We start from the raw sequence: 27,258 nt of genomic DNA, 5'->3' as shown, positions 1-27,258 counted from the left end.
GAGAGAGAGAGGCAGAGAGGGAGGGGGGTGGGATACGTAGCAGCATCCCTCCAGCACCTCAGCCCTGACAGCCACAGCCAATCAACTGGCAGCGCTGCCATCAGCAGCAGCAGCACCAACAGGACTGAGCGCTTCACTAGCTGCTCTTAAAGGGGCAGCAGCACCTGAACCTCACTGCTGCCTGCACTTGTGTGAAAAGGTTCTGCTTCACAAATGAAGGCTCAAGAAAAACATTGTATTTGTATTTTTGCTCAATAAAAAAAGGTCAGGAAGTCATAGTCTGCAACCTAGTCTGCCAATGCCGACCCTCGACCCTGATCCGCTAATTGGGAGTCTTATCCATGTTTTTCATCAGACCAATGCAGCCAAAATCCAACTTACAGTGAGCACCCCTATCCCTCCGTCTGGTCACTGGTCACCTCTACGGTCATCTCTAGTTCAGATCAGATTTCTAGTGTTAGTGACTAGCAACCTAAGGCTCTGTGTCACAGCACACATCTGTAAATAATCTCACAATGAAAGTAGGTGCAGCACATGAAAATCCTTTTTCTCCTGGGTTTCACTAGACCTGCCTCTAAACAGCGGACGTCTTTGAATCACCATGTATTACTTTACATCATTCCCTAACCCTCTTCCTTTTTTTTAGTATTACTACTGGCATAGCAGTACTGTTGTTAAATTATTTTATCGTCAAGTCCTGCCCATGTGCAGGATTGGGACAAAATAAACACAGTGAGAGGAAAACTGCACTCCTGAAGCCTCGGTTAAGAACCATAGGGGAAACATTTTATGTTCACAATGATGACATCAACACATGTGTACGAAACCAACAAGATTACACGCTTGGGCTTTCGAGTGGGTGAAGGAAAAGATTGAGAGTGAGAATGTGTGAGGGGGAAAAAAGAGAGGAGAGACTATATGGCTTTCATGTATCTGTGGCAGTTATATTTTCAGTAATGCGATAGGACTGCCTGTGAACCATTTTGCATGCTTATGAATTTGTGGGTTGATCACAGCTAGATATACCACATCCTGACACTGAGGGCGAAGGTTTATTTTTTTTAAAGAACTAAGAGGGAACGTTACACTGTCGCCATTAAAGCCCTGCATATATGCATTATTAATGAAATGTGACGGGGAACGGCGCTGGGTGTGTCTGCATGGGGGAGAGAGTATATTTGTACATACATACATACAGTCTGCATGTTACAGTGCTCATACGTGAATGCTAGTCTATTTTAAGTGTAAGTTTGACTAACATGTAAGACATAGTACCGTCATTTACATGTACTGTATGTTAATGCGTATCTGTGCCACCTTCCTGTTGAACTGAGCTGGATTTTAGGGTGAGGAAACACTGCATTGTGTTATAGCCCTACCAGGAGGCACACACAGCAGGCTCAGCCACAGTAAATTACAAGCAACAGTAACTATCTTCATTATAATGATATTCTTTCGCTGCAACCTACAGAGATTTGTCAAGCAAGGAGCAAAAAAGGAGAAACTTGGGCATTTTTAAACAGAGACTATAAACCACTGAATGCGTCAAGTTACATTGTCAGATGCAGCCACAAACCCTGCTGAAGCCAATCAGAGCAGCGAGGCGGGGCTTTGAGGCATCGGCTTGAAAGGACAATGTAAGTATATCGATCACAGCACACATGACCGAGCACATGTTGCAACCATCCTTCCCTAGCCTCACTCCGTCTCTCTTATAAACTGTCCACATTGCATTTACCACTCAGCGCCGTCAGTGGGTTTGTAGTACAAAAATAAACACGCACTGTGCAGCACACAAAATGAAAGAAAGGGAAGCAGAATATACATAATAAAGGCAGGAGAGAAGGACAGAGAAAGATCCTCTGCACTGAATGAACACACATATGCCATATGTATGGGTATGTGTGCCCACAGACACACATCTGCCATATGAACTGTGCATGTAGACATATTTAGTACCTCTAGGGGAAAGAAACCTCTCCCTTTAAATATTACATAATATATAAAATATATAAAAAATTGGTAGGTCTTTTTAGAACCAATCAATTTAGTTTTCTTTATCAGGAGAATAGCAGGAAGAGGAATACAGGAAGTTAATATGCACTAATCAAATTAGAGCTATTTCAGAGGACAGAAAAGGGCCTTGAATGTTAATGTAGTGTTGCTGTACATGTCTTGTAAGAAACATCCTTTTTTAACATAATTTTGTGGATAGAGATTTGTTTAATGCTTCTTTAAAAATATCCATTTCAGTAAAGTGCTGATAATGTGAAATGTAGGCAATTGCAAGCTAATACAGGTAGCATAAAACCAACATTAGTACAATATAGTGTCATCATATACCATAGCTCTGCAATAAATCCAACCGTGCAGATTATGTAAAAATGCTGGTTGACACTGTGTGAAGTTTTGGCGAGGCTCAATTACACTGTTATTTTTGAGGTTGTCGTTTGTGGTGTCCTTGTATTAGATTACATGATATTTTCAAATTGAATCCGTAGTTTATAACATAATAAAGCTGTCACCTATATAAGATCATTTTTCCATTTGTGACACAGTACCAAGCAGAAAAAGCAATATTCACTTATTGGTATTTCTTTAGTGGCCAGACATAAGTACCAGAGATGGAAAAAATGTAAACCATCAAATAACTTTTAATATTTTTTGTTCAACTTCAAAATTGACCATAAAAATGTTCTACTCTCAATGAATAGTGAAAACCCTTTTTTGTCATAATTTCTGAAACAACTTATTGTCACAATCTCTGAAACAACACTGCACAGCGGGGTATGATTGAACTGTTAGTTTGTAATTACACTCTGACTCTTACTAAATTCAATAACTACTTCTATCCGGGAGAAAATACAATAAGAACAACTTGGTTTTAGTGGACCCAGAAGAACAGCAATCTTGTAGAACTCACGGCAATATAAAAAACAGACATTCACCTAACACATGTCCATAAATAAATACATATATGTGTATATATATAAACATGCATGAGTGAGTGTTGTTTGTGTGTGCGGTCTTTCATAAATGTTGCACCCAATTAAACAGGTTGTGCTGGAAAGATGTGGATAAACAGCATTAGGTGATTTATCTTGTGAAATGAAAGCGCTAACCTCTGACCTTCTGTTGACAAGTGAAAAAGAAGGACCTGTGATTTATGGCATAAACGGGGAAATTATCCTGTGCTTTTGAACAGAGATGGTTCTCCGCATTCAACCTTGCAGCTCCCCCAACACTCAGCATCAGCTCAGCATCAGCATGCACAGCCCTTATTACATAAACCCACCTGGACATCCTGTAACAAACATGCTCACATATACACACACATGCTATTGTAATGAGCGTTACAACCCCCAACCACTGCACAGACCATGTATTGAGCTTTTCAGTCATTTCTAGGCATTTCTCAGAGAAGCTATGTGACTACTCCTTCGTCACCTGACCGGATGTGGCACCATAAAAGGACAGTCGGTAGTGAGGCAGTCTTAAAGAGACAGCTGCATATCAACATGTTCTAAAATGCTCTACTGTAGCCTTAACTAACTGCATGAAGGGTGAGGAAGCAAGTCTTATAAGTCTCTATCGGGCATCTTTACATCTTAGCCAAATCCACTTGTTTCTTCCACAAACAGCAGATATTGAAAGGAATAAAGATACCCAGAATATAGGAGAACCTTTACAGTTAATGCTTTCCACTGCTCGATGAATCATAGCTTTGTAAAGTGTGAATGTGCAGGAAGGAGGGAATGTGCATGGCAAAGGGAGAGAGACCGAGAAGACAGAAAGTCAGTCAGATCGAGAGAATGAGAGATACTCAGTTTTGTACTAAAAGTCAATGTAACCTGCCAAGGAGCCACCAAGATGCTCTCCCAGCGTTGCAAATGCAGAAAACAAAGGCTACTAAGACTCCTATTAATAGGCCTCAGTGGCAGAGAACAGCTGCTCCACCACACACACCAAACACAGCACCTCCAACTGATGGAATAATGAGCGCAAAATGAAAGAAGGAGTAGAGGGGAAATGAGGGAGACAGGAAAAGAGGAACAGAAGACGGCAAGAGATTGTATCAGAGCCGCATGGCTAAGGAAAAGTCTCTGGCGTACATTTGGTACATGCGTAGAAAGACAGAGAGCTAACAAATGGGGTGCAAGTACGAGGTTAAGGGATTAGCTAGAAACCAACAGGAAGGTGAAAGCAGTTGATGAAATATGATGAAGGTGCTGCAGGTCCACGACAGACGCCCTAACTGAGGAGAACCGAAGATAAGGTGCCCTGTGTGTGGGCAGAAATGCGATGACTAGAGGGGGCATTACTGAAGCATGGTGCTGAACAGAAGGGGGAGTAAAAATAGAGAGAAGAAAATAGAGAGATGCAGAGAAAACAACAAAGTGCTTATGTGTCCATGAGTGCGTTGGGATGCAAAATAAACTGTGTAATTACCCATTCACCTTGCCACAGAGAGCAATGCATCTGAAATCAGTGTGCTTGCTGAGTGTGCATCATCAAGAGTGTGCTCAATGCGTGTATGGTGTAAAAACAGAGCAGTAAGAGAGGGAGGGAGAAAGAGAGAGAGAGGGGGAGAGAAGAGGGAGAAAAAAACAACAAAGACACGAATTAAAAGAGGAATGAAAAAGACAGGATGAAAAACAGAGAAGCGAGGAGAGAGATAGATAGAGAGTAAAAGAGAGTCAGAGCAGTCTGTAGGGATGCAGGCGGGGGAGGAATGTGGTTTCCATGGCAACCCGAGGAAGGCTGAGCTCTGGGTGTCCGTTCCAGCTCTGCACTGCACCGGCCCTCGCCTCTCAGCCGCCTTGCTCTCTCTCTCTCCAGCCTCCCCCACTATATCTTTCTCTCCACACCCCTCCTCTTCTCTTCTTTTCACTTCCTCCCTCCCGTTCTCTGCGCCTCCTCGGCTCCCTCACCTCCCTCCTTCATGCGATAGATGGAGTCACACACACACACGCGCGCACGCACACACACACACACTCAACTCCATATTATCCACACCAGAGTCAACCTGTACTGTCACCATATTCTTATGCAGACATTATCATACGAGCACATTGAATCCATGTGCTCACAGCCTGCATCTCCCTCTCTTTTACCCCTTCCAAGCCCCCTGATCCTCACGCTCCCACCCCTACCCATTGCACTAGTTCTGGGCTCAGCTGAAAAGCCAACGCCTGCGGCCACTGTGCTGCCATGTGCCACTGGCCGTGTTGTAATGGGGTAGGCATGTGAACACAAGGGCTTTTAACAATACTGAGGAACATATTTCTGACATGAAATACGACGGCCGTGCTTGTTGGTCATGTAAGCAGCAGGTTGACCACAACTCTAAAATAAATTGTTTGATATTTTGAAAAATATGCGTGTCTGCTTTCTTGCCAAACGTTAGATGAGAAAATCGATGCCATTGTCAAGACTCTGCACTAAATACAAAGTTAGGGCTAGCAGGCAGGTAGCTTAGCTTAGCATAAAGACTGGTAGCAGGCGAATAAAACAGGTAACGAAATCCGCCTACCAGCACCTCTAAAGCTCACTTATTAACTCATTATGTCTGGTTTGTTTAAGCTGTACAAAAATCAAAGTGGAAAACTTACACACTGATTTTTATGTACAGATTAAACAAAGATATATTACGTGTTTATTAGTGGGCTAGCGGCTTACCCCAGATTCTAGTCTTTATGCTAAGCTAAGCTCTAGTTTTATGTTTAACAAGAGAGCGGTATTGATCTTCTTATCTAACTCCCAGCAAGACAACAAATGCTTGAAAATGTTGAATTATTCCTTTAAATCTTTCATGCTAGTGACAGACAAGAAAATACTTCAAGTGTTGTACAGCTGCAGATGAAGATGGTGAGGAGAAAATATTTACAAAATGACTTGTAATGTCCAAGTAGTATTAAAAACATAAATACTATTAATTACTATGATCTGTGTAAGCATAATAGATGCAAATTACCATTGTAGGTGTTGAAATGCTGAGGAGAAAATTTATTAATTTAACTCACTATTTAATCACACTAATAAACACACATGAATAGCAGGTCGGACTGAGGTGATTCTAAATATTAACTGACCAAACAAATCCTTAGAAATCAATTCCTGGACTCCTTGGACTGCTTTGTGATCTAGCAGTCAGGTCTCAACATTTATAAAAAGGTCATCAACCTTTATGAACAGGTTTCATAATGATCACTTCTATGATACCCAACTACAACTAATCAAGTGTCATTGAAGGTCAACTGTCAACTATAGGATCATTAGTATAGTATCTGGTTCTGTTAGTAGCAGCTGCCTTTTCTGATGCCTGAATACAATCATTGAGAACTTGTGTTCAGGAGACGCCTGGAAAACTCACTTTTTTCTTTGCTTTACTAACCTTTGGCATGTCTACATGGGAGCGAGTCACCAAGCCAGAAACTCGTTCCACTTTGTGAGGGCTGCTCCTGCTGGTCACTCGCACCCGAGAAACACCCTCCTCCTCCAGGTCCTGTGGGACAAGAGTGAATAAAATCAGATAGAGCATTAAAAAAAAACATTCAGGACATGGTCAAGACATATCTGTGGATACAAAGGATGACAATAATCACCAAAATCTTTACAGGAGTCGCTCAACATTTTGGGAAGTATGCTCATTCGCTTTCTTGCAGAGAGTTGGGTAAGTCTGTCGGATAAGAGCCACAATAGACAGAGCCAGGCTAGCTGTTTCCCCTGTTTCCTGTCTTCATGATAAGCTAAGCTAACCAGCTGCTGGCTCTAGCTTTCCTATTTATCGCACAGAAATCAGAGTGGTATCAATCTTCTCATCTAACTGTTGGCAAGAAAGCGAGGAAGCTTCCATGTATACAATGTAAAGCATTTTACTTATTATTTATATGTATTAATCACCTTAACATAACTATAAAACTATAAAAAAAACTATATAAAATATTACAAGCAAACTATGTACAGTACAGGATCCTGACTGCAGTTCACTTACTAGCCACAGGTGTCACTATTACTATTTTTCTGAAAGTTATATATAGAACCTTTAAGTGATGCTTGAGAATAAGCACTTTTCAGCACTAAAGAATAGAGAGGAGCTCATAATGATTAAATAAGAGTATGGCTAAAGGACCTTTACTGTGGTAATAGAGAGTACCTTTGGGAAATAAAAAATGTAAGATTAGCACAACACAGTGCTGTTAGTTGTGGAAACAGTGACCTGCCAGAACAGCACAGAACTGGCCTGGATGGTTCACTCTCACATCTCATAGATTTTATGACAAAATGAAACCCAATATAAAATAGCAGAAAACTAACTAACCAAGACCTTCTACTGACTGGATGAGGAAACACAGAGTGTACAGTACCGGAAATTCATTCCCACATTTTAGACCACACAGACCCTTAGCCGACAGCAGAGGGCAGCCTTAAGAGCAGGCTATCACTAGTACAAAGTTTTTTTTTTAAGTTACCACAAGACAGGCTCAGTTAAGACAGTGCCTTCTCTCTCAGCTGATACCTCCAAATTAAAATGAAAGCTGCTCTTGAGCCCAAGCTGAAAAGCCGTTTATTTAAATGCACACACAGCCCTAAGCATGCAGGCTGTTGTACCTGCGACCAACAGGAAGAGCAAAAACCTTCAAGATTACATTCATTTCCAGTTTGCACAATTCTCACAACATTTTTCCTTATTTTACACTGGTATAGATCAGATATACTATGTGCTCTTTTAGAGATGCTAAGTGAGTTTTCTCATTGACGGCTCCATTCCCACATGGCCGTGCTGATAGGCTGGTCAAGTGACACTGCCGAGCCCCACCACCCAGCTGCCTGCTCTGTCTAATAGTGGCCCTCTGCACACACACTTAAACACCCACATATACAAAACCGTGCAGGCGTATTTGAAACGAGTAAATCAATTAATCATTTCAAGCCATAAAATGTCTAAAATGTCTAAAATGTATGAAATGTTTCACTTTATTGTTGGCTATTTCTTTTCTAGTTCTTCTGTGATTATAACACAATAAAATCAAACTTAATACATCAAAAGGTTCTTGCAATCAAAACACTAATTGCTCTCTAATTATGAAATCAATTAGAGTAATAAAAACAGCTTCTTCTCTCGTGGTGTCTTTCATTTCTCTTCCAAAGGAGGTATTCTCCACTCTCACCTGCTACTCTGCACCAAATCAGGGAATTTGCAGACTCATTTAGTTTTCCTCCCATCCTCCACTCAGGTGACAGCATGGCTAGAATACTGATGAGCACCTCGCTGGGTGCCCATTAAGCAGCTCTTGCTTTTTCAAACTTCCCCTTCTCTCTCTCCAGGACTGTTCCTGGGCCCCACAAGCAGCTGGGATCCAGAGAGGGAAAGATGCGGGAAGGATCAGGAGCCCTGCTGCACTGAATTAGAAGCTAGACAGGGCGGATCACAGAATACACTGACACACTGACAGAAGCTTAGGATGGCAGAATAAAGTTCAAGCCACAGTCATAGTTTGTGGTTTAGGACCTCTACTATGGGAGGGACAGAACACATGACACTGACTTCATGCCTTTCAGCAACAAGTAAGTGCACTGGAAGTGGGAATGTGTCATTGACGTCTGCTGCTTGTGATCACCTTCACCTGCATTCTATCAAATAGATGACGGGCTTTATAATACAATGTACAGCGTGAAGGACTGACAGAGCTGAAACACCGTGACGGATTTCATTCAGCTACAGTCTGACAAACATCGACCGGTTATTACATAGAGGCGCTAATTAGATCAATTCTCCCGCACAGCTCTGGAATCAGCTCCTCATGGACAGTCACCATGACTGTTATAACAGTGACTGGTCCACACCGACACACAGTCCAACACACAGTGAGTGTGTCGGTATTTGTGTTTTATTATGTGTTTATAACAGTATGATGTAACAAAAGTTGCACAGTGGAGGCTCATTTAGTCAGTTACACTATTACACTATTCCAGTTTTCCATAATATATACACACATATATCATTCCAAATCATATTATTAATAAAATAAACACTATGTTATACTGCGTAATGGGTGAAAAGATGTGTTTTAATTATTGCTGATCAGATTACAGACCGAAAAAGAAAAAAACAACTAATTTAGTGATTAGTGAATGCAAATTATTTCGATGAGTTAATAACCTGCATCATCTTACTGATAAGTTAGCATCAAAGCTCTTGAAAATGTTCAGCATGGAAACAGCTACTGTAACACAATGTGAGCTAGTTGTAAGCTAGAATGTAACTTTGCACCCAAGATCATCTTTTTAATCCACTATTTGTGGTGTTAGGCTGTGAAACCACCTCAAAAATGTGGATACGTTGACCTTGAACCTTTAACTTTAGAAATGTATGTGTGAACTGACAAGGGTCACAACTTTCTTCTTGTATTTACAACCGCCAGCAAGAGCAGCAAATGAAAAAATGGGCAGCCTGTAAAATTTACATAAGCAGCTATTCATTCAGTTGTTGACTGACCAGTGATTCCCAAACAGGGGCTACTTTTGCGGTTGCCAAGGGGCATGTGGAAAGATTGTGGAGCAGCTCAACTAAATTATGATTTGATAAGTGCGCACTGAGTCAGCTGTAAAACACTGTTAGATTTAAAAGCTATGTAAACGTAGTAGTCAGCTAAAGGGATGATCAGTTGAAATAGGTGGCTAAAAGAAATGTAGAACTGGTTAACACAGTTACAGTGGGTAAAAGTAATAGATAACAGGTTAAAAGAACTAGCTTCTGCCACTCCAAGCAGTAGTGTGAATGCAAAATGACCTAAACATTGAGTATTCAACTATATAAACATATAACAATATTTGAAACAGACTGTCTGAGAAAGGCATTCAACATACAACTAATAATAATATTACATTACATAAAATACTTAAAATAATCTTCAAATATTGACTTTTATGTAATTAATAATGTGAAATAAAATCCTATTTAAATCAATTCAAATGAACACATTTGGAATATGAGTTGATCTCATAGCATCGTTTCTTCAGACAAACAAAGATGGGAGCCATTGAATGTATGCAACATGTTGTACATAATTGTTGCCATTATTTTTTTAAACCTTGCATAATCAGAAAATATATTGGTAATACGTTCTCGACTATGTTTTTTTTTACATTGTTAAAAATGCATGAGAATCCTTTGTTGAAAATAATGTCACTCATTCAAGCTTTAGTCATAAACTGGGCAACACACTCTTCTGTGTGTCCATTTAATATAGTCTAGCAAATGACAAGTTTACTGCAGTTTCTGTGTCCAACTGACCGTACATAATCCAGTTCAGATTTAGCACATTCATTTCAAAAACATATTGCCATTAGGTGATTGAGTGTAGGGGGGGCTGTTGAGCACAGAGGAATAACATTAGATTAAAGTTTTTATCTCATGTGAGGATCATATTTATATTACAGGCCTAAAACACTACATGACTTAAAAATACATATACAGTATATATGTTTGCACAGGTACTCATCGATTAATCATATCATATTAGATCCCATCAACCAAACATATAGTCAAATCAAATATTCAAATATTGGTCAAATCCATGGCTATCAGCTCCATGTTTTACCCATGTTCACTGATGACTATTGGATCCCTTCCTTACAGAAACCCTATGGTTGACACCATTCACCAATCCTTAGGTCCAAATGAACCAAACAGAAAATGGATGACCCCTGGAGCCACAGTTTATCTAGGACCTGGAGGTACAGTTGGGACAGAGCCAGCTGCCCTCCCAGTGGCCAATGATCAAACATGTAACTGTATTATATGAAGAATTATTATGTAGTCTTTTTAGTACAAAATGCTGTCGTTGTGTTACACTTCAATAGGGTCACACAAGAGACACAAATGGACAGTGAGGAAAACTAGAGAATCACAATTCAGCAGATCATCATGAGCACTGTTTCAAAAAAGAAAGATAAAGATAAAGAGGATGAACTGATTAAACCAGAGGATAAACCATAGTTATCTATCAGCTAACTTGAAGAAAGTGTTCACAACAACCAATGGTGTCTCATATTTGTAGCTCCACCACAACTGCACCCAAGTTTGATCCTTTTACTTTGACAAAGAGAACCACCTGGGGTGTCTTGGTGGCCCCCTGGTCTAAGACGTGTCCCATATAACTGCAGGGGACCGGGGCCAGGGACCTTTATTGCACATCATATGTCTTTCTTTCTCCTCATGTTTGCTGCATGTTATCCCTACTGTAAAATATTAAAAAAGGCAGAAAAAAAACCTTTAAATAAAAACGAAAAGGACCACTTCTGAGTGCTGTTATTTCTTCTCTTGTGCAGGTACGGTTAGCTTCGTCTACAACACAGTTTTTTAGAGCCTTGATCAGCATGTTGGATGTCTCTAGACACATTTCTGCCCACTGAAGAGCTTTTGTGACACAAATTCAAAAAAGCTTTAAAACCTAGTGGGCTCTTTTCACCTCTGAAGTATTTTGGAGTTGACAGTGAATGGTAGTCTTCCAACACTACCAAGACTCAAATTCTCTAAAGGCAGGGTAAGTGCCCAATGCCATTTATGTGGTGTTAACAGTATATTTGAAAGGACCTGCTAATATTATATCGATAAACTGCATGCTTGCATTAAATACAGACCGATACACTCTGTTTTATTGAATACATTAACCAGTTGCATTACACTTGTCCCTTTATGGATAATAACTGAGAACACTAAGCTTTAAAAAAAAATGGTCTGTTGCATTTCCTGTTACCAAATAAGGGTCTTTGAGACGTTTTTCAGGCACACATGATTTAATAAAAATAAGTCTGATGTTTCAATGGAATAATCCAGTTTGTTGTTTCAAAGGGATCAGGTCATTGTGCCTTTAATTCAATTCTAAAAATGACGTTCTCAGATTTTGTGCTGAAAGTGAAATCACATTTTTTGTTTTCGGCATTATCATCAATCTGTGCCCCCACGTACCGCACGTAGACTGAGGTTGCATCACCGCCAGTGCAGACAAATAACCAGACACACACACACACACACACACACACACACACATACACATTAAGCAGAACCTATAGTGTTTTGCTAATCTCTGCTAAAGAACAGGCCAAAGATCATTCAGTTAATGAGCTATAGAAGTCAGCCAAAGATCAATTTCATTAACATTTTGGCATAGCTGAAGGAAAGTTATGAGGCAATATTAAATCATGCAAATGACGTGAAGTCAGGGGTTCCTACTCATCCACAGACTATTAGGAGATCAGTAACATGGAACTGCAAACACAATTATCCATATTGTTAACCACTTATTGATATTTGCTGTAACATGTAGAGTTCTGTATGCCGGAGCTCTGTGATACTCCTCAGTAAATATCTGAATAAGGTTGAAATCTACACAAAATTCTGCTTTTCTTCCTTCAACTCGGTTGTTTTTTAAATTTACACTAAAAATATTCTAAATAACCACGTGACTGCAAACACTTGTTATAATGAAAGGACTGGCTGACTTCATAAGAGCAGCCCACTGATGAGCAAATGGTAATCAGTGCTCTTTTGACTCTGTCTAATTTCCTATTCTCTCTCTACCCATGTGTCCCTCCCTCCAACTTTTTTTTTCCTGTCTGACACTCACTCACCAGGTTGAAGTAATAGCCGCCATGACTCATGATAACATTTTATCCATGTGGGAGTGCGAGGGACACAGGTAGTGACACCTTGTGCCAGCCACTGAGTAACATTTTTTGTGCAGCCAGGAGACAAAGTGCGGCACACAACAGCACGTGCGACACCAGATACAATGTAAACATTCATATTTTCTCAAATCTATAATGTGAAAAAGAAAAATTACCTCCCACGCATCCTGCCTGCTGTCTTCTTTCGCAACTGTTTGTTCCTTGTTCAGTTGCAAGGTCACCTCGTAACACTCTTGAATATCTGTGAGAAAAAAACAAAACAATAATGAGCTTCTTTTTTTTCCCGTGGATAATTATAAACATTAGATCCAAGCTCCTTTTTTTTAATACTCTGTAGTCATTATTTCTTTTTCATAAATTCTCAGTTTTTTTTTTTAAAGTACACCGCTTTTGTTGTGTAAACGAGCCCACCGATCAATCATGGGCACATTGGGAGATGTCTGTTTTCCTCAGTGGTGCACTGGGAGAAAACGTGGGGGTGGGAGTCGTCCGTTTACATGGAAGTTATGTCTCCACATTCGCAAGAGCTCTTCTTATCTTGTATCTGAACTATATGACTCAGGTACTGACTGAGTAAATCAGTCAAGTCACTGTCTAAGAGGCCCACGTTATAATATTTCATACTACCTGTACCATGTGCAGCACAAACACAAACATTTCTCTACTTTTTGTTCAGCCTCATCATAGATCAGTTCCACTGTAGGTCATTTCCAGCCTCACTGCTTTGAAGCTCCATTTTAGGGTGAGGGTACATGAGCTACTACACATGTTGAATAAATGTAGACACTGCCCCCTAGTTGAATAGTGAGCAACTCCTACCCTGTTACATGCTTTGATTTGAGTGGATGTCGAAATGGAAGTTAGGAAGGTTTTTTATAGAAGTTATTTCCTGAACGTTCACATTAAGGGATGCAAGATGATGCTTAAAACTTGATTATAGAAGCAGTAGAAAGTCATGTATGTATTTAATAACAAGCCACACGGTTAACAAGAATCTATGGGTTGATTACAAATGAATTGTATTGAACTGATGATTGGGCTTGATAGAAAGTTAAGAGATCACCAAACTTATTGCAATCCCTCCTGAAAGGAACATCAATGTCTGTCCTAAATTTCATGTTGATCCATCCACCATTTCACTCAAAACCACAAATGTCAACCTGCTGGTGGTGCTAGAGAAAAGTCAAGAGATGACCAAAGTCAGCAGGATTCACACTCTGGGGAACATGAATGACACTGCCATCTGTAGATTCACACAGCTGGCATGGAAAATAACATAATACACAGCCTTTGTTGGCCTTTAAACCAGTTGGTTTAAAGGTTTTTCTTTTCTTTATAGACTGAACCTCTGCTCTCCTCCCTTCTCTTCTCATCTCCACTCATCACCTCTTGGCTCGTTACACGCCCATGTCCTGTGGTCACCTATTGAGTGGCATCCATTTGATGAGAATACACTGGGACAAGTTTGCTGATGTCACACACAGGCCTGGTTCCTGCACTGTTGACACAAAGAGGTCGCTGGAGAGTTCATCAACTTCCCAAAGTTCAATGTCAGGACAAGACAGGCTACAAAGACACATTTGAGAAAAACATCTAGGGAAACGTAACACATTTAAAACATGTCCTTCTCTATTAACAATGTGTATCTTTTGCTTGTTCATGTGTGTGAGACAGAGAGATGAGAGTCAGTATGTCCCAACAAGACACTGTGAGAACAAAAGTGTAAGAATGGAGCATGTGACTCATCACTGTGTCTGAATGTGGAGGAGTGAAGCCATGTGTGGGCAGAGGAGTTTGTTGCACAGCTGACTAAAGAGCAATCTCACTTACACAAACTCTTATATATGTGCAGACACAAACCTACTGTAGGCCTGGCTGCATATGCACACTTACATACAGGCACATACAAACATACACACAATATCTACAATGACACGAGTAAGCCTCCATGTTACTAACATACCTAACTATTTCACTAGCTTTAAGTGTTGGGTACTGCCTTTTTCCTTGATACCACTTCCTAACTGGAACAGATGCAAACAAGCGTCCTAACTGGCTGAATAAGACGGCGAACAGGCTGAGCGACGTGTAGCTTGTTTGAAAAAACGCTCGCCCTGGTTCTATTTTTGCAAAATTTCGCTCACTTCCAACCTGCTAAAACAAAGTGTGGAGATATGTCTATGTGAGACTAGTTAGCAGTCATCATGGGCACGTGGGAGAAGTTTGCCATCAGAGCTTTCTGCCAGAAACCATGATGACAAGAGACTACATTTACAAGTGGCAAATCTTACATGATCCACAGCACCCTTTTTGTAAGGATATCCTAAACAAGGATGAGATTTGGAAGGAAATCAGAGCTGTTGGGAGTTACAAGTAAGTAAACTGACGTCCAACTATGTAGAAATAAGGCTGACAAAAGGTTGTTGTTTAGATATCGCTCGTAGTATATCTGGACAACTTTTTGAGCTCTATCCGCTACAGTTTGCTCGCTCGCTGTATGCTAGAAAGACGTTTATATATGTTTGCCTGTTCGGGGCAGCAGAACACACTGTACTATAAACACAACATTAACATATCACCTTATAAAATTGATATGGTAAACATGTTAGCGTACAATATAGTAAGTAGACATGGTGCAACAACAATAGCATTCATGTGGAGTTTTGTTTCTGGCCACTTGAGAAATGTCTAACATTCACTCTTCTTTTAGGTCTGATTGGGGAAAATATTTTGCTCTTTAGCTGCTAAATGCCCCGCTATGTTCACCAACAGCTAGTGATGAACTTTGTCTTTCTGTCACTTGGTGCTGAGCAGGTACAGTGTAGTCGGTTTATCAGAGCTAGTTCGCTGCTGTAGCTAGAAACAGGGTTTATACAGGCTGTATAACTATAACAATGAACTGAAAGATGCTAAAAAGCTACATAGCGCTGTAGAGATCTGTAAAGCCTGGTGATAATTCTACGTGGGTTCATCAATACGAGTGACACTTCTCAAATACATTTACTCATTTGACCCTCAGTTCATACAAACACTGGTTAGTTCAGCTTTAAGTAAGTCGTGAAAATGTTGCATCTGTTAAAACTTGCAGGATTTGCTCTTCAGCTGCATCCCCGACACCTGGTTTGGTTTCACGCAACTAACACTTCTAATTACATCGTTTATCTATTCCTGGCAGAGGTAACAAAACAGAGAGAAGTGCTCCATCAGGTCTCAAAGTATTTCGAGTTCAAGATTCACAGTCACACAAAGTACAGAGAGTTTTTTTTTTTTCTTCCTCTGACTTTCCAAAAAAAATGCTCCGAACTGTTCCAACCCTCACAGACCACATAAATTCCTAGCCATGGAACAAAATACATAATCCAAGCCAGAAGTCTCTTTCACAGGACTTATTCCCAGATCTCTTTTTGATGTTGGGACTATTTTTGGGATGGTCTGGTCGGAGCGCTGAGCCTTTTTGTCACAGTCATAGGGGGTTTCCTGTACCTTCTCCCTGTCCTACAAAGACTCACTGCACTGCATGCAGGACCAGCGTGTTTGTGTGTGTTGTGGGCCTCTTCTGTTTGTCATGTACCTTTTCAATTGGACTGAAGTCATCCCTGTATTGCCTGCCTGGGTGAATCATACAAAAAAAAGAATGTGCCCCCGGTTCATTACACGAGCAACCCACAGCTCACTGGAATAACACATTCATAGCAAACTAGGTCACAATTTCAAGGCGAGGCAAACAATCCAACCCCTTGTCACTGCCTCAATAAAATATTCCCCCGGCATTTAGGGTCCGCTGTAATTTAACGTGCGTCTGTCTGTACGTGCGCCCCCAACTCCCTGTGAACAGCCCCCCACATGCCTCCCACCGTTTGTATGTTGGAACAAAAGGGTGGATGCACAGTTAAGGCAACCTTTGTTCGTGACTGTGCAACCATGCAGACATCCAATCATCCAAGTGGCCAGTACTGAAGCTTCCCACACTGCCTCAAACACCTCTTTACTTCCCGCAGTGGATCAAAGTTAGAAGATATCGCTTAAAGATATTGTGAAAACAGTAGCTTTTCAATCATAAAACTTTTCTTCTGAACCTATTTTACAGCATCGTCAGCTTACTCTCCACCTTTCCGACCAACGCCACGTCACAAAAGAAAGACCAAATGGTCCAAACAACACTGGTTCACATGGCCCTGAGCATGTGAAGGCAAACACAACAGGAGAGGATAAGAGGCTGAGTAATGTTTATACTGCACTGTATTCCTATTAGTGCTGTGAACCTGCTGCTCCTCCACTCTGCCTTTCCTGATGAGAACCACATGTTGAAGGAAGGGGCGTAGCTTCAACAGCCCTGCACCTGAGACACGCAGACAACAGGCCTCTTCTTCTTCGTGTACCCTCACAATGCGCAGATGAGCCAGAGAGCCAGGAGAGTTGTGGAAGAGGCTTGGGACGACAGCCAAGAGCGGTTTATTTTCCTGTCTGCCCCAGGCTCGGCCCTGATTGAACATTCTTTGTGAGGAATGTTTGGAATCCTGATTTGGAAAGTTAATCCACTCTGAGTCTGCCTCACTTCAATAAATAACATGGTATAATACATCTGATGTCCATAGTTACTAGATAAAAACTGTGCATAGCATAAAGCTATTTTATAAATCATTTGTGTGTATCACTTAATGCAAATGTCTAAAAATAAGTTATTACTCAAAACAGTGATAATAACTTGAAACTGAGAATACTTGACTGTGTTTTTTATGGCTTTGACACAAGTTGATGTCCCCCCACAGCTAGAAGGTAACCAGTGCCTTGCTCAAGGACACTTTAGCATAGTCATGGTGAATATACTGATTAAATTGAAGTGTTGAACATAGAGTTTTTGTGCAGATGGAAACTGTTGCTTTTATTCTTTGTTAAACTGTTGGGCTAACATGACTGTTGAGTACGTGCTAGCAGCTCTGTGAAGCTGCACTTTGGCACAGCAGTGTTTTGTGCTAAATGCTAAGGTCAGCACGCTAACATGGTCACACTGAAAATGTTCAGCAGCTGTTCCATGTAATGTTAATCATATTCACCATCCTAGTTTAGCATGTAGCATGTTAACATGCTGCTAATTAGCATTCAACACAAAGCAGAGCTGAGGCTGATGGGAATGTCATTAGGTTCACAGGTATTTGTGGCACAGAAGGCTTTGAAATGGGACTTCTTAGGCCCGCTCCATTTCAGAGCACCGATTAACACCTAACAACGAGGGCCAGAAACTGTTTAAATGGGGTGTGATCTGTCAGCCAGCGGCAGTAATTGTCAGCTGACAAAACAAACAACAGTGTCGGCCTACAGGGCAAAAGCCATGGTAGCTTTCCTAGTTGACAAATAATGGACAGTAAATTTCACTCTATAATTTTATGTAAGTCTGTGTGACATTCATTAGTTCCCTGTCTTAACAATCTCCCCTGACTTGTTTGTGTTTGTATGGGGCATGTGGTCGCGGTGACATAAAGGCGGCTCTCCCCGCTAACATTTGTCGGTGGATCTGGTGTTGCTGACGGCTATGATAACTGGTGTGCAGACTGTCTACTCGGTGAACCACAGGTGTATGCTGCCGTGGTAATGGTGCGTACTCACAGGCTGCAATGTAATTATCTGGGGCAATTATGCACCGTCAATGTGCGTCCACTGCAAGTGCTTGTTTTCTGCCACTGACAGGCTCAGATTGGTATTATAAGTGTCTGACAACATTATGGAAAGGACCCTACAGAGATAGACCTTTTTGTTGAAGAGTAAGATCCTATTTATTTAACCAGAAACAGCTGTTCTTTCCTACAGTAATACAGTCATTTTACCTCGTAGAACATTGTAACAACAATTCAAACTGGACAGAAACAAAATACAACTCTTGATTTGACTTTTCGCTGTTCCAGCTCAGTGAATTAAGTGGTTTATATCAACCAAACAAAAGTTAGTAATTGTTAACAGGGGACAGGCAAACCACCTCCTCCTCTTGAGTTTGAATTTAGTATTACAATGTTACAAAGATCAGTGACATAAAATCACTGTATTCAGTGTCTGATTGAAATCTTTGACTCACCGGTCAAGGTGACCGGTAGATGAAGAAAAACCACCAGCTGAAATAATAAATGTCATCTCACTGAAATTATAAGGTATTGTGTTGAATACAAACTTAAAGAACAGGCAAAATTATTTTTATATATTGATCAACAACTAATTAATTCAAGCCTGAATACAAATCTCAAAATTCTACTTCAGATGCTTTATCATTTTAACCAAGTTAAACCTTCTCATCATACACCTCACTCTTCCAGCATACATGGACGCACATTGATGGTGCACAATGTCCCCGGACGATTACACTGTAGCCAGTTTCTAGTCTGCCAGCTGCAGCTCTCTCACTCAATACTGGACCCATTACAAAAACAGTTGTGCCCATTAGTCACTTAGATAGGAAAACCCTTTAAGTTACCCTTTAAGACATATTTGGTGGACTTTAAATGATGAGACACAGCAAATGAGTCCCTCCCACCTCTTGGGGATCCACAGTCTAACTTCACTGTGGTGGAGGGCCAGCAAACACAGCCACAAATCCTGTCTTCATGCATGAAACTTTGCATTGACCTTGCACTGCAAACAATGCATTTATATAACTCTTATTCATTCTCTGTTAAAATGGCACTAAGCCTACCTGACAAATAAAAAGATATGCTAAAAGTGGGTGTAATATCGCTTCAGATTCATCACTGGTAAGAACCGTCATTGTGTATTTCTTTAACTGCTGCCTGAGCTGTCCCTCCCCCTGAGCTCCCCAGCAGTGGAGCAGCAGTGGGTCGGCAGGAGCAACAGCAGACCAAGGGGCAAGCGTCATTATAACATGGCTGTGTGGTAATTAAAAGGATCGCTCAACCATTGGTTGAACGGCAGTAATGTGCTTTATCTGATTCCTCCTGAGCTCTTTTCCAAAACACCAAACTTGTCATGAAGCTGTAGCTGGTTACACACAATAATAGTGACTCTTCAGGTCAGCTGCAGTAGAAACTAGGAATATGATTAGTAAAGAGCTTCACAGATAACTAAAGCTTTCTGGTAATGGTGAATCGACTGTTTTCAGTCTTTCTGAGCAGTGATCTACATCATGTTGACTTAAGTTCATAAAGAATATGGCACAAAAAGGACACAATTTTGTCAAAGTCAAAGGAAGAATTGTGCTTTCACAGTGTGAAAAGTCCAAGCTTATAACAACTCAGTCTATAGATACAGTGTGTGCGTGGCTTTATTGGGATTTCATTACAATCTGAGTATGTTACAGAGGGGGGTATACAGCAAACCTTTGTGAGGCAAACTGAATGGCCTCTTTCATAAGACTTAATTGGGAAACATTTAGACTCAGTTAACTTCTCATACAAATTAATACAACCTGACCCTGTCTACATCCTGTGTCTGCCTGCAGCCAATCACATGACAACACAAATCAAAGTAAATAAGCTGCACTGAATAAAAGACTGATAAAATGTGACAACTGAGTGTAGCAAACCAAACAAATCATGCTGTAAACCAGCTCCCTTACTCAAAAAGAAGGGGGCGTGAACAGGAAAAGTTATTTAGAAAGTCCACCCTACGAAAACGGTGATGTAATTTAAGCTGGAGGGTAGAGTTTTGAAAGACTCCCTTCTGCAAACCAAGCAGTTTTACGGCGTTTTTCTTACCAAGAAGGGCCTGGAACAGCTGGCTACCTAAGATGGCAGACACTTTGTCCACACTGGTCCTGAGAGTCTGCTCCTCTGGACTGGTCAGGTTGGCCTGGTACCGTCTGAGCAGCCCCACTGCTCTCTCTGTGTCTGCCTCACAAAATAAATACATGTCTCAGGACAACAGCAGCAGACAGGGTCAATAATATTCTTATGGAATGGGATTCAAATTAGTATTTATTGCATTGCTCTTAAAGGGAAGTTAATCCTGGGATAGAATATGTGAATATGACAAAATAATTCATGAACTCTATGTTATTTTGTGTTATTAATTACTCTTAATCAATTGATAACTGTATAGAATTTCAGCATGTAGTGAAAAATTATATTAAGTAATCAATCTATAAATCGTGTTTTGTCCATCCAAGATATTAGGTTAACAGCAGACTAAGATAAATAGAAAATCCCATCTGAGGAGCTGGAACCAGTGAATTTGTGCCATCTTGCTACAGAAATTACAGTTAATTGATCATGCAATTGTTGCTGGCAACTTCTCTCTTTTAATCTATGATTACTTTCAGCTCTAAAATATATACAGGGCAACAATCAAACAATAACATAATGCAATACTAAAACCATAAAGGCATGTCATAGAGGACAACGTACCATTACAAATGAAGCAGGTTAAAAAAAGTTATTTTGTTGACCCTCACAGACACACTGCTAAGTTCAAATCTAGGGTGTTATAGAAAACATCATCTAGTAATAATGATTTTTATGTGACTTATACACAAATGCAGCAGTGCTGTTTGTTACATTCCCCTGCAGAGCACATTAAAGGTATTTTATTCCTCTTGCAACACGACTGTACAGCTGGTTGTTGAACCCGGTGGGTGGTGAGGAACACAGCAGAGAGATGATGCACATCACGGAGGTAAATCTACTACTTCACAGTTTCCTACCTGATACTGAACATTTTCATCTCGAAAATAAATTAAAAAAAACCCTCAGAAGAAGTAAACTGCTGCCCCCCCGGAAGTTGCACATTTTTACTAGTTACAGTACTTTTTTCATTCCCCAAAAGGACAACAACAACAAGGGTTTATAGGTAGAGTTAGTGGACCAGTGAAGAGGCCATGCAGAAGCTTTAATGCAGTAATGAGCTGGCACTTACTTAAAGAAAACTAAACCTAAAACCGAGATTTACTACAAAACTTTTGACACGTGAGGGAGATGAAGACGTTACGTTGCGTTAACGGTACTCACCATATTTATGAACCATGCTGTGGCCGACTCGAAAAGTCATGTAAATTACAGTTTTGGGGGTATTATTATTATTTTTTAAAGACGAAAACAATTACAGCAATAGTCCCGGATAATTCTCTACAACCATTTACAGTCGCTCCACTCTTCACAAACTAGTGAGATATTGACTTTGTGTTTTAAATCCAGTCGTCGTCGGACACTCCCCGTCTGTCACTGCGGCGGTCCGCGGTGAATCCACACCCACACACAGAGGTTAAGATGTGACATGGAGGGATTGTTTACTTCATGTCAACTTTCCACAAGTTCTTTTGGGGCATAACGGCCCCAAAAACGTGACATGTTTCTCCTCCCCTCTCAGCCATGCCTCGCCTTCGTGGAAAAAACGGCCCTGTGGTTCAAAGTCCTCACTGGGACACTGTAACACCAATATTAATATATTAAATGAACTATGCCACCTGTATTCAGCTTAGAGTGGCGTGGCATCATCAGTAAGTGATCGATGAATTTGTGGAGCATCGTAACGGTGGTTAAAAGTGTATCTGCTCGGCCTCAAGTCGCCTGTTTTCCCATTTTGTTTGCATCGTGTGCCATCTAGTGGTGCGTTAAGGTGGTGCTGGGAAAATACAGTAAAAATGGGAACTCGGTCCGTTTACAGGTCTTTGGGAGAACTAGCTTACTGCATGTATATGTGTGTGTGTAGGGGAGGAAAAAAGTTGTATAAAGCCTTTTGGGGCTCCAGAGGGAGCTGTGCGAAGTCTGATAAATTGCCTCTAGTGACTCAGCGTCCGTTGAGGCTGAAGACTACAAGTTTTATAAGTGGATAAAATCTCGGGGTGTGGAGTTAGAAAGAACGGCGCTTACCTGAACTCGGCAGCCCGCTCCTCATTTCTGCTCCGGGCTAACGGCTCGCTCCAGCTCGAGCAGCTACTAGCGTAACCGAACCGAATCTCCGACCGAACTCTCGGCGGTCGAGTTGCATTATGGGTTATGTAGGCGCTAGGGTTTGACGGGGAAGAAGTACGTGTAGTTCAATTTTTTGATTAGTTTTGGTTACTTTTGGAAATGTAAGGTTTATTTTAGTGCCAATACTTTTGTAATTTTACTTAAGTATTGTATCCGTATTGTAAATGTTCTGAGGCGGCTACCTATTACACCTCTGGTTGTAGGAATGCAATCAGTACACATTTTACAGATAAGCCTCACTGCACATCACTGCCCTGAGGGAACAGAAAGTAGTTTTGACCCTCACAACCCATCCCATGTTTTATTTTTAGACATTGTCAGGTCTGATGACATGTGGGTAGCTGTAAAAAGTGTAAAGTAGTGTAACATTTTAATTATCAAGTAAAGTACAAGCAGTTTAGTATTGTAAATATAGGTTAATATACAAGCATGGCATGAATCTTTAAATAAGCATAACTGATTTTTTTAGACATATTTTATTTTCTATTTAATCCTGTTCATAAATTGTTATTTCACTTTTGTAGTCTCAAGGGCACACAATGGTCCTTTGTATTTCTTATGCAGGCTGCAGAGAAAATGTGACGCCCATTGTTTTACAAACAATAGAAACAAGAAAACAAAGACCACAGTGCATAAACATGTTGTATAAAATACTCATTATTTTTATTTTTTTATTGTTTATGTTGTTACATAAAGAAACAAGGAACTGATATGTACTGATTAAATACAGAGTGTGACAGTGTATACAATTGTGCTTTTGGCTCAGGTTACAGTAAATACTATTCTTTCCTGAAGTGGTGATGTTGAACTATGTTAAGGTGAACCTCACTTCCTCCCTTCAGTCATTTACACACCTGATCTGAGGAAAGTTTGTGTCCGTGCATCTTTCATTCAAATACTCCCCTTTTCATGACACTGTGATTTAAAAAAAAGTTTTGTAACAAAAAGAAACAACGGAAAAAGAACAACAAGTGTCAAGAGGAAATCCAGTGCAGATCTATAGTGCACGTTGCAACGATACAGGGGTCTCCAAGTAGCCTATGAGCTGACAACAGAGCATGTTCTGTAATCTTAAGTATTTTTCTTTTCTGTGCCACTTACAAGGAAGTGTAAAAAGGCTTTCTATTGTGGCCAAAAAACTCATAGTTCATATCACTATATTTCTCATGAGATGCTTCAGTGTTAATGCAACCAGAGAAAAAATAACTCCAGCAATTCCAAATCAGATTGGTTCAGCCTTGTATATGTAAACCACTAAAGGTGAAATTACACACACTGCTATGTTATTCTATTGAAACATGTATGTTCGTCAAGTATACAGAGTAGCCCTTTAGATAGCTCTCACTCAAAAAGGTTGGAGACCCCTGCAATGATACAGTCAGAGGAAAGCTTCATATTTTTAGCAGCAACAGAAGAATAATCAAAACCCGGTGAAAGATAAACCCAGTTAACCAGCTAGACTTATACTGGAATAAAAAACTAAAAAAACGCCATCCAGTGGCACAGTGACAATATTTGATTCACATTTTATGAACATTCTTATTTTCACGGCTTCAATATACAGTGTATGGTTATTCAGTGCTTTCTTCCTTATCTAGGTCCAAACCATTCTGGCAGTGCAGACAAGGATGTTTGTCAGTTTTGGGGCAGAAGAGTTTCCTGCTGCAGTCGGGCCAACTACCTACTGGATATAAAGGGAGCCAGTTCTTTCCAGTCCGGTGTAGTTGTGTTTCTTGCCCCTGTGTACAAAAAACAGTTATATTCCACTTATATTTCAGTAAAGACGTTGGTACCACTTTCTAATAAGGCACCATTTATAAAGGGGTTATAAGCTGTAACTAACAGTTTTCTTTATGGTTAATAAATAATTTATAGATCAGTCCTAAACTATTAAGAACAACAGTTGAATTACCAGGCTGTGAAAGCATTTATCTGGTACTTATCATTTCTATTTGTTAATGATGATGTTATAATGTTGGTAAATACTTCAGTACATTTTGATTTCTTTCTCCCATTCCACCAAACCATGATATAATCTTTAATAAATGAACATTTAATATATCAAGTTTGCAGTTTTGTTAAGAAGTTGTTAATAAATGGAAGTAAAAATGTTTTTTACTACCTTGCCATCCAAAGTTCTTATTGATGGGCTAACTGATCAATAAAGCTTTAATGATTTATAAACTGTTAATTAAGCCATTATTTACCTCTTGTAAAGGGTACCAAAAGATAACTTGATGTCCATTTACTACTATAATGTGATGGATGACTCACTTGAATCAAGATATGAGTAACACTGTGTGCAACACTTGTTGATCATGTAAATACCAGTAGGTAGTTAGCATGATTATTGTCAATGTGTTAACTAGAGCTGAAACAATTAGTCAGTTTATAGGTTACTCCAAACACTGCAACCATTTTCATAATCAATGAAACGCTTAAGTCATTTGTGAAGAAAAAAGACCAAACATTCGATAGTGAACTGAAAATATTTGAGTTTTGGACTGAAATGTCAATGAATGTCACCTGGGGCTTATGGAAATATTAATAAACATTTTATAGACTTAATGATTAATTAATAAATAACTAAAATAGTACCTTTTCTGTGAGAGAAACAGTGTGTTTTCCTGGCAGAGACAGTGAGGTGGAAGAGTCAGTCTATTCACTTTATACACATTTTCATACAACACCAAACATCTGCTCTGCTTACCACTGCAAGATGTAGATTCCAGTTATTATCACAATAGATGCAATGTCCACTGTAATCCATATTATTTTGTAAGTCCGAAGCGCCTGAAACACACAAAAACATGCTCACTGGGTCAAGGTGTGTCACATATTTTTAATTTTATACCACTCGTCCAAACTTGTCAGCTCCACAGTAAGTGTTTCGACTGATGGTATTTAATGGTGGCTAGCGAAATGGAAAGCTAAAGAAAGTAAAGCACAAGCTAATGTACATGCAGCTTTACGTATTGCTTACCAGGACCCAGTCAGGCCGGTCCATATCTTTTAGGATGTGGCAGGAGTTGGTGGTGACAGAGCTGACTCCTGAACACCACAGCAGAGAGAACAGCCAACGCTCATTAACCACCCACATGTTCACTGTAACGTTACTGCTTCGATATTCCCTGTCGGATACAAGCATAGATTTTGAAACAGACAAGTTAAACTTTCTGCAGGAAAGGACGAAGAATCTGTGGAAAGCAGTATATATTTGTGTATGCAGATATGTAACTGCATGTATATGTATGTTTGCATGTGTGTGTATATATGTTGCATGCAACAGTCCTGCACAGTGAGCTCATTTAGCACTCAAGGCAACGCTTTAGTGCTTTCTCAAAACATGTTGCTACACTGCATTTCATTCTTTAGTACTTTTTTATGGTTGGTTTCCTTATGCACAAAAGAGCACTCCTGGGTTGGGACATTATTTGAATCTCATTCCCTAGGGGCCCAACCTGCGTCTCCATATTCAGCGCCAGCACTATGTCTCAGCATGCTGCACACACACTACTAATTAACACACTTCTGTGCATGCCTCCTGGCACTACCACATAGATAACATGGGTGTATATTTTCATATTTGTTTTTTTTGTTTTTATTTTACCTGATGTCTGCCATATTTAGCTCGCTGTATTTCACATTCAGGTAGTTTCCCTTGTTTACGCTAAGCATATTACTGTTGTGATAGACCTGGATGAAACCCGGAGCAATCTTCTTTACATTGTCTCTTTCTGCATGAGGAAGCCAAAGGACCTATGAAAAGAAAAAATATGCACCATAACAAAACATGCCTTATAGTGAAAGATCTCAAACAAAATCCATCAGAGGGTTTAGAATTAAACTTACCCGGCTTTGGTCAATGCCAGAACGCAAGATGGTTGTGACTGTTTCATTTTCTTTGTTAGGACTATATAGGTCAAATATAACTGAGATGTTGTGCTCCATGGCGAGGTTGAGGAGCTGACGTAAGGAGGGTACCGTCTGATTCCTGGCTGTTTCTATCTCATCTTCTGAGAGATAGGACACTGAGTGGAAAGGATCTGTCTGGAGAGTCAGATAACAATTTCTGTGACTGGAGCATGTTGCATGATAACACAAATCTTTATGAGTGATTGTGTGCACACATGTATCAAAGCACAACCCTCACCTTTACGAACCAATCACCTGCATTCAGACTCTGTAATTCCTCCCAGGTGAAGTTGGTGCTGTTGCTGGAGTTGGCTTTTTCAGGGAACTTGTCTTTAATATCTGTCGTTCTGAGCAAGAACCCAGGGAAGACACTGTCATGCATCAAGAAGGGAATTCCGTCTTTACTAGATTAGAAAAACATCAGAAATTGCATCTGTGAGGCCAAAACAATCCTAATTAAAGGTGCATTAAGTAATGTATGACCCTTACTGACACTGAATGAATCAACAACCAAACAGAAGTAACCAATAATTTGCTAAACCCCAGCAGGTCTATCAAGCTTCAGATTTCTCCACATTTAAGTGTGCATGGGCCGTAGTATGAGCGATACAGAGTTGGTGTCTCTTCTTTAGCTTTTCCAAACCCAAAACCACAAGGACAGGGGTTTAGTGCAAGTGTGAGAAATAATAATAATAATAATAATAATAATACATTTTATTTAAAAGAGCGCTTTTCTGAATAC

The 27,258-nt window shown here is 40.2% G+C and overlaps 2 protein-coding genes across 6 annotated transcripts in view; both read right to left on the bottom strand.

The window, feature by feature from the left end:
* Positions 1-22,611, bottom strand: part of dlg3 (discs, large homolog 3 (Drosophila)) — a 78,654-nt gene extending 56,043 nt beyond the window's left edge. The window contains exons 1-4 of one of the 5 annotated variants that reach the window (XM_035668797.1): positions 22,500-22,611; positions 20,391-20,522; positions 12,849-12,934; positions 6,395-6,505 (exon numbers count right to left, since the gene is read on the bottom strand). In XM_035668797.1, coding sequence (XP_035524690.1) covers positions 6,395-6,505; positions 12,849-12,934; positions 20,391-20,522; positions 22,500-22,524 — 354 coding nt within the window. In that variant the 5' untranslated portion in view covers positions 22,525-22,611. Of the gene's footprint in view, positions 1-6,394; positions 6,506-12,848; positions 12,935-20,390; positions 20,523-21,638; positions 22,002-22,499 lie in introns of those variants that run through there. The other 4 variants (XM_035668795.1, XM_035668798.1, XM_035668800.1 and 1 more) reach the window with 4 other exon arrangements.
* Positions 22,612-23,256: 645 nt separating this feature from the next.
* gdpd2 (glycerophosphodiester phosphodiesterase domain containing 2) overlaps positions 23,257-27,258 on the bottom strand; it is an 11,276-nt gene continuing 7,274 nt past the window's right edge. Inside the window, exons 10-15 of the mRNA XM_035668702.1 lie at positions 26,755-26,920; positions 26,454-26,651; positions 26,212-26,360; positions 25,585-25,732; positions 25,312-25,394; positions 23,257-24,340 (exon numbers count right to left, since the gene is read on the bottom strand). Coding sequence (XP_035524595.1) covers positions 24,283-24,340; positions 25,312-25,394; positions 25,585-25,732; positions 26,212-26,360; positions 26,454-26,651; positions 26,755-26,920 — 802 coding nt within the window. The 3' untranslated portion in view covers positions 23,257-24,282. The remainder of the gene's footprint in view (positions 24,341-25,311; positions 25,395-25,584; positions 25,733-26,211; positions 26,361-26,453; positions 26,652-26,754; positions 26,921-27,258) is intronic.

This window comes from Morone saxatilis, unplaced genomic scaffold (genome assembly GCF_004916995.1).
Source record: "Morone saxatilis isolate NCDOM2014 unplaced genomic scaffold, NCSU_SB_2.0 Contig22, whole genome shotgun sequence".
In the NCBI taxonomy this organism is placed as follows: domain Eukaryota; kingdom Metazoa; phylum Chordata; class Actinopteri; family Moronidae; genus Morone; species Morone saxatilis.
Note: the sequence above shows the minus strand (reverse complement) of the source record. Positions and strands in the feature narration are given on the sequence as shown.